Source organism: Gymnodraco acuticeps, unplaced genomic scaffold (assembly GCF_902827175.1).
Source record: "Gymnodraco acuticeps unplaced genomic scaffold, fGymAcu1.1, whole genome shotgun sequence".
Classification (NCBI taxonomy): domain Eukaryota; kingdom Metazoa; phylum Chordata; class Actinopteri; order Perciformes; family Bathydraconidae; genus Gymnodraco; species Gymnodraco acuticeps.
Window position 1 is genome coordinate 3,220,212 of NW_022992160.1, and position 6,872 is coordinate 3,227,083.

General features: G+C 38.5%; 1 protein-coding gene across 9 annotated transcripts in view; it reads right to left on the minus strand.

The window, feature by feature from the left end:
• Nucleotides 1-6,812, minus strand: part of cenpe (centromere protein E) — an 83,041-nt gene extending 76,229 nt beyond the window's left edge. For 8 of the 9 annotated variants that reach the window (XM_034204573.1, XM_034204572.1, XM_034204570.1 and 5 more), the window contains exons 1-11: nucleotides 6,575-6,809; nucleotides 5,585-5,697; nucleotides 5,365-5,454; nucleotides 5,143-5,261; nucleotides 4,935-5,054; nucleotides 4,369-4,450; nucleotides 4,209-4,276; nucleotides 4,058-4,132; nucleotides 3,896-3,947; nucleotides 3,663-3,750; nucleotides 3,074-3,203 (exon numbers count right to left, since the gene is read on the minus strand). In XM_034204573.1, the coding sequence (XP_034060464.1) occupies nucleotides 3,074-3,203; nucleotides 3,663-3,750; nucleotides 3,896-3,947; nucleotides 4,058-4,132; nucleotides 4,209-4,276; nucleotides 4,369-4,450; nucleotides 4,935-5,054; nucleotides 5,143-5,261; nucleotides 5,365-5,454; nucleotides 5,585-5,697; nucleotides 6,575-6,630 (993 nt within the window). In that variant the 5' untranslated portion in view covers nucleotides 6,631-6,809. Of the gene's footprint in view, nucleotides 1-3,073; nucleotides 3,204-3,662; nucleotides 3,751-3,895; nucleotides 3,948-4,057; nucleotides 4,133-4,208; nucleotides 4,277-4,368; nucleotides 4,451-4,934; nucleotides 5,055-5,142; nucleotides 5,262-5,364; nucleotides 5,455-5,584; nucleotides 5,698-6,574 lie in introns of all 9 variants that reach the window. The other variant, XM_034204577.1, reaches the window with a different exon arrangement.
• Nucleotides 6,813-6,872: the final 60 nt, after the last annotated feature.

Consider the following 6,872-nt stretch of genomic DNA (forward strand, 5'->3'; position numbering starts at 1 on the left):
GGCGTGGTTTGCAATAAGCTCAGCCAATCAGAAATTGGAACATTTTTCTCCCAGGAAAGTACTACCTCTCTAGGAGGCACTAAAAAGGGGGTAAAAGTTCTCATGAACTAAGTTCTCTTTTTGGTGTGAACGCAAAATTCCAGGAACTATCGGAACTAAATGGGAAAAGTACGGGGAAAAGTACTCCGGTGTGAAAGCGCCTAATAGCATGGGTCTCAGATATATACAAAAAAACATGTCTATGAAGTGTTTTGCTCAAAATACCAAACAGATCACCCATTCTAGCCATGCCTCATATCCCTCTATTTCACTTCCTATTTCAAAAGTGCTGATTTGGGTATAAAGCTTTAAAAAAAATTAAAAAATTGATAACAAATTAAAAAAAGGTAGGGGCTGAGCTCATGCGGGACCCGGCAGCTACTGTCTAAACTAAATGCTGCCGTGATGAAACGCCATATCATGGATTATCAAGGATTATTTCTGAAACAGTTTGGAGCTCAAAGGCTTTCTCTCTTGCCGGTTATACCACAAGGTGAGTTCCTTTTTATTTCCTGCTTCTTCACACGCACATGCTCTCCAGTACAGGTTAGCTCTGAGTGTTAGCGATGCTAATGTAAACACCGACCATATTACGTCCAAAATAGTCGGGCATTGTTTCTGATAGCAACGTTTCCGATAGCGCCGTGGGTCCACATTTCAGATATTACGTCATATCGGACGCAAATCTGGATCAGCTCCGTTGTTACCCCGTTTTTAGAGATTTGGGTACGGAGGAAAAGAGAGAGGGTTTTATTTTCTGACACTGCGTGAGTTCCCTGACACACCAGGGACGCATAGTTATGTATAAAAGACATCAAAAAGTGCATTTTGCATGGTATGTCCCCTTTAAAAGGATATGGCGTTCCACTAAGCTTGAAGAATCTTGTTTAATTTAGCATGATAATCTCACTAAATATAAGAAAGCTCTCCGTAAAGCGAGAGCATCTTATTACTCAGAAGATAAGAACAATGCCAGATTTATTTGCAGCACCGAGACCAGGCTGACAGAGCTGAAATTAATAACCTCCTGCCTTCAATCAGTTATCTTCATCCATCAGAACTTTAAGATCTGATACAACACCAGATAGTTATTTAGTCTTCTTTTCTCCCATAAAACTCAAAACTACCAACTTCAATGATGGTCTCTTCTATACCATCAATTAGACCAAATTCCAACTAAGCTGTGAAATAAGTGTTTCCCTTCATTAACCCTAGTTTATTAAATATGATTATAATTTATTTATTATCAGGCAACTTACCACAATCCTTTACAAGTAGCTGCGATAAAACCTCTTCTTAAAAAGCACAACCTTGATCCAGAGGTTTTGGCCAACTATAGACCTATTTCTAATCTTATTTCTTCTCTAAAATCCTTGAGAAAGCAGTCCAAAATAATTTAGTGATTACCTAAACAAAAATCTTCACATTTAGCTATATAAATGAACTTTGATTGATTGGAATGTAAAATACCATTTAGTAGGGATGTAACGATACCAAAAACTCACGGTACGATAATATCGCGATAACAAGTCCACGGTACGGTATTTATCGCGATATTGAATAATAAAGGAAAATAAAAATTAAAAAAGTGTTTTCAATAAAAAAAATGTTTTACTCGGAAAATGTTTCTTTATTACATAATAAATCTGATTTGTACAGCATTTTATTAGGATAGCAGTATTTTAAAGTGTCAAAAACAAAGTGACAGTAAAAGACTGGAACAAGAAACCCAGTGTTTTTGTACCTATAGTACAGTGTTTCTCAAACTTTTTCATACCAAGGACCACTTAACCAATAAAAAAAAAAAACACTCGCGGACCACCTAACTCCACAAATATCCAAAATCACATCGTTTTTCTAGAACAGATTACAAATAGCTTGAAAATGGGACAAACAAGTGGCAACATGTGTGATGAAGGTGTTGCGCTGGGCTATATCATGCAATTTAAAGTGAAACTTAAGCTCGCTCCATTGCGGAGATATTCCCGCGAGAGTGCGGAAAAACTCAAATTAATTAATTTATGTAAAATGTGAAATGTTACCAATATACTCACGGACCACTAGGGGGCGCTCACGGACCACACTTTGAGAAGCACTGCTATAGTACTACCAAACAAAGTAGGCATTTTCTTTGTGCCACTGCACCTCACAAATAAACAAGGACATTTAATAATCAGACCCTGCAATCAAATAAATCAAGTTTCACTTTAGTTTTTCAAGTAACTCAACTCAAACTCACTAGTCACTCACTCAGCACCATCAGACAGGTTTTTAGGAATATGAGAATGTCCACATTTCCAGGTATTTATAAGCTGGGATGTTTGGGCATTTACAATATCCCCTGCTCTGGAAAAAACTCTCTCGCTTGGTACTGATGTTGCTGGGACAGCAGTGGTCGCGTTAACCGAATATTTTATTTATCAATGACGGAAAAATCTGAAAGCAGCGAGGCTCTGGTGTTATGCCGTGTTATGCATGCCCTCCAAAAGGAAATGATATAGTTTCCAAACCGTACTTTGCCTACAGATCAATACATGTCTGGGAGGTTTTGCTTTACGCTGTGTGCGCTCCCGCGAGGTGCATGCACACACGGCATAACACCGCCCCCCACCCCGTTGACAGTTCACGAGCGTGCTCTCTCGTGAACTGTTCAGACCCGACGGGTAATAAGGGATTATGACGGACATTTTACGATCCTGTCTGTCAAAATGACGGACAGCGAAAAAGTCTAACGCCACCTCAGTGGGACGGAGAGATATGCTTTGGCCATGGGTGACAGCAGTGGGTCAAACTGTGCATTGTCTCTCCACCACTTCAAAAACAATACAGTTTTTGCCAAGAAGGTGAGGCTTATTGACAGAGATATAAATATACTGTTGGTACTTGTCAATGTCTCTAGGTAGATTTTGTCAGTCTCACGACGGTATTGGGACGTTCGTTATATCCCTACTATTTAGTATTTCAATATAACATGTGAATAATATTGAGGTAGAAGCTTTGATGTACAGGACAGTAAACAGCATATTTGACCAACCTGCAGAGTGCTGAGGGTCTCCTCCAGACTGACCGGAGTGATGGTGCAGATGATGACTGTTTTAGCATTCCCGCCCAACGAATTCTGCAGGATGCGGGTGAGCTTACTGTCCCTGTAGTTTGTGAAACCCCTGAAGTGAGAGAATGAAATTGAGTAAATGTTTTTACACATAAAACTAAGCGCTTTATGAACATTTTAAAACTATGTTCCTTTCTTCTCCGTCTTCTTTTATGGAAACATTGGGATGAGGCTATTGAGATTAAAATCTATTTTTTAAGAGCGACCTGGCCAAGAGGGCAACATGAACAAAGTTACAACAGATAAAACAGACAATACATTATTCCAAGCAGAAGGGGCAGCATATTTAAAAGCTTTTTTACCCAGTTCTGTTCTCTGGTTCTCACTTTAGGAACCAGCATGTTAGCCACAATATGTTAGCCTACTTTAATCAAACAGCTAACTCAGACAGAGAGCAGTAGGATGGCGATATTCTAATATTAGAGATAACAACACAGACAGTTATTGACTTGGAAATGTAAACGGGTAAACCAGAAATGTTCAGTTATGTAATGCAATCATGTTAACTCACTTCTGGCCTTCATCAGTCAGCCTCTTGATCACTTGGCCCAGTGTGAACAGGCTGCGGTTGATATTGCAACCTTCTTTGAAGCGTGCGCCTAAAATATAAAAAATAGATGGTTTATTTTGGGTTTGCTGATCACACAGTACAGTGTACTTACAATTGTCATCAGATCCATTTTGCATTTCACAAGGCTTTAAATCAGTAACTTTATATGATTTATGGATTTAACTCCACCTTACCTTCAGCTCCTGTTTGACTGGCTCTCTCAGATCCAGCTAGATCGACTAAATTCTAGAAGATAAGCAAAATGGTTATTCAAAAAATAATAATAAACAGGCAATGAGGAAGACAATTAACAGAAAGAAAGAACTTTCCAATAAAAAAGAAAAACAGCTCATTACCAAATGAGACACAATAATGGCTCCATCAGCATTTTCACCAGATGCTGGGTCACTCCTTTCTCTGTTTTCCAGGATCTAAGAAGACATGAATCATGAAAAATCCAGAGTTCCCCAGAAATCAACATGTACCTAATGTTGTGGTGTTACTCACCATTCGGAAAATTGTGTGTGATCGACTGCTCCTCTCATTCATTTTTGTCTTTCCATAGTGACGGTTCTCTGCAGAGGGAGAGAGCAGAAATCAAATGGTTGTTAGACACAATGCAGATCCTGAAGAAACCAGTCTCGTGTTCAGTCATCTCAGATCTTACGTTCTCCTTTCCGGATCCAGGCCAAGACTTGTGCATGAGATGTGACCAGTTCCTCCGTCAGGTCAGCCACATAGATGGTTTTCTGCACATTTAAAAAAAGACACAAGCACAATGATCATTTAAAGAGAAAGAAAATGATGTCCATGCCTTTAGCACTCAGACATGAAGTATCATCATATTATAATGATGGAGGTCGGTGTGTGTGTGTGTGTGTGTGTGTGTGTGTGTGTGTGTGTGTGTGTGTGTGTGTGTGTGTGTGTGTGTGTGTGTGTGTGTGTAACTGAGGGAGTGTAGTAGTACCGCGTCTGAAATTAATTGAATCAGAGGATCTGTAGAAAACTGCCCAGAACTTTGGTTAGCGCATACACTCATTAAAATCAGTTAAAACAGCACTCAGTCATATAATGTTACAAAGAACAGCTGTACGTCTGAAACACAGGAAAAATTGCTTCCTTTTTTGATGCCAGATTTTTCTGCCGAAATTAGAAAAGCTAAATTTAGTATTAAAATGTGTCAGAAACATTTGATGAAAACGTCATATGCAAACTTCTAGAAAGCCCACTTACATTAATTGTCTCTCGGACTTCCAGAGGTTTTCTCTTCCAGCTATCAACGAGCAGATCTCTCACAGTCTCGTTGTAGATTTCCATGTAAGAAACTCGAAGAAGGAACTCCTTCTTTGGACACTTTTGGACAAAAGAGAAGTTGTTAAAAAAAAAACACAGTAATTGCTTACTAAAAAAGTTATTTCTAAATATGAGATACAATTCTTACACTGTTAATGGTTTGGAAGACATCTTCCACAGCCATCGGTAACACTCCAGGAAAACGGTCACTCCCCATCATAGTAAAAGTCTTTCCGGAAGAAGTCTGTCCATAAGCAAATATGGTACCTGTGGATCAAACAGAGAAAAGATGTGTCCAAAAAACAAACCACTGCAGTGAGTGTTTGGAGCAACACAACAGATGTCAAAGTATTCAGTTTCGAAAACATACCATTGTATCCCTGAACAGAGGAAACAACAAGAGGTTTAGCAATGGCTTGGTACAGCTGATTGGTCGTTTCTTCTGCAGTAAACACTCGATCTATGAACAGAGAAGGAAGGTTCATGTACAGTAGTAGTAGTTGTTGTCAAGTTCTATTCAACATATCTCAAAGGAGCCACAAAAACCAGTCAAACATATTTCTCAATCCTGTAAATGCTGCAAAACTGACCAAAACTAAAGCTTTTACTGGAATTCCCATCATCGCTCTGATAAATTGATTTTGTATCAGCTTTCCAAAAATAATGGACCGGCTCTGCATTCTCCGATGCAGCACTGTCTTCCCTGTAACAAAGACACACAATCAGGACATATGTGGAAACATTAACAGACTCTTCCTTTAACATTGTCAGGTGACACATTTAGTGGGAAAGAAATTGTGGCTGAAATACTACTTTCGAAGCTCAGCTTAATCAAAATGTAATATTTAGAAGAGAAATATAACATTCCGTATGACTACAATACCATGCCATGAAAAGTCAAAGCCTAATATCAACACGGACCAGGGTCTTGTATTGTGGAAAATAGGCTACACATAATTAAGATCATTTTGGGGGGAAATTATAGCTAGATAGATTGATGGATAGATAGATAGTTACTTATTGTAAGTCGCTTTGGATAAAAGCGTCAGCTAAATGCAATGTAATGTAATAGTTTCAGTACAATAGCATCATTCCAAAGTATATAGAACAAAGAATAACAGTTATTGTAGAGCAATTGCTAGACAGTTAGTTTGACCTATCAATACAACAGACGGTGTTTTTAGCTCTTAATATGCTTATAAGGATATATAATTTAACATTTTAAAATTAAGTTATAAGTTTTACTCCCAAGTAGTATTCTATTTGTGACAGTAAATGCAGATAATAAAGAGAATGTTACCTCTAAATTAAGTCTAAAGTTAACAATTGGCTCCACATCGATAGCTTAGCTGAATAAAGTAATACAATAATGTAACTGTTATCAAACACTTTAAGGCACGCACTACGTATTTACTGGAACAAAATACTTGTATTTTACGTCCAACTGTAGCTAACGAATGAATGAAATGAAAAATCAAACAGTAACATAAGCATGCATTAGCATTAACGCTCCGTAACCTACCGTTAGCTCCAAACTTGTATTTTATTAATGCTAACTTAGCTGTTGGCGGCAGACTTACCGTGGAATAAGTGGACGGACCCGAACACATACTTTTACAGCCGACTCCTCTGCCATTGTTCTTTGTAATAGTAATTGACCTGTCCAACCTTAAATCGGAAGGCAAACTAATACATCTCTCATAAATGCCCCAAAACACACCTGAAGACGTATAAACGGACACGGGTGGACTCAAATGTGAATGGAATGCCTCCCTCAGTTTCAAAAGAAAACCGTCACTGGTTTTAAAATCTCCCACTTTGTTTTTGATTGGTCAACGTCATCGGGTGGACAAATCCAAATGAGGATGTGAACTGAGG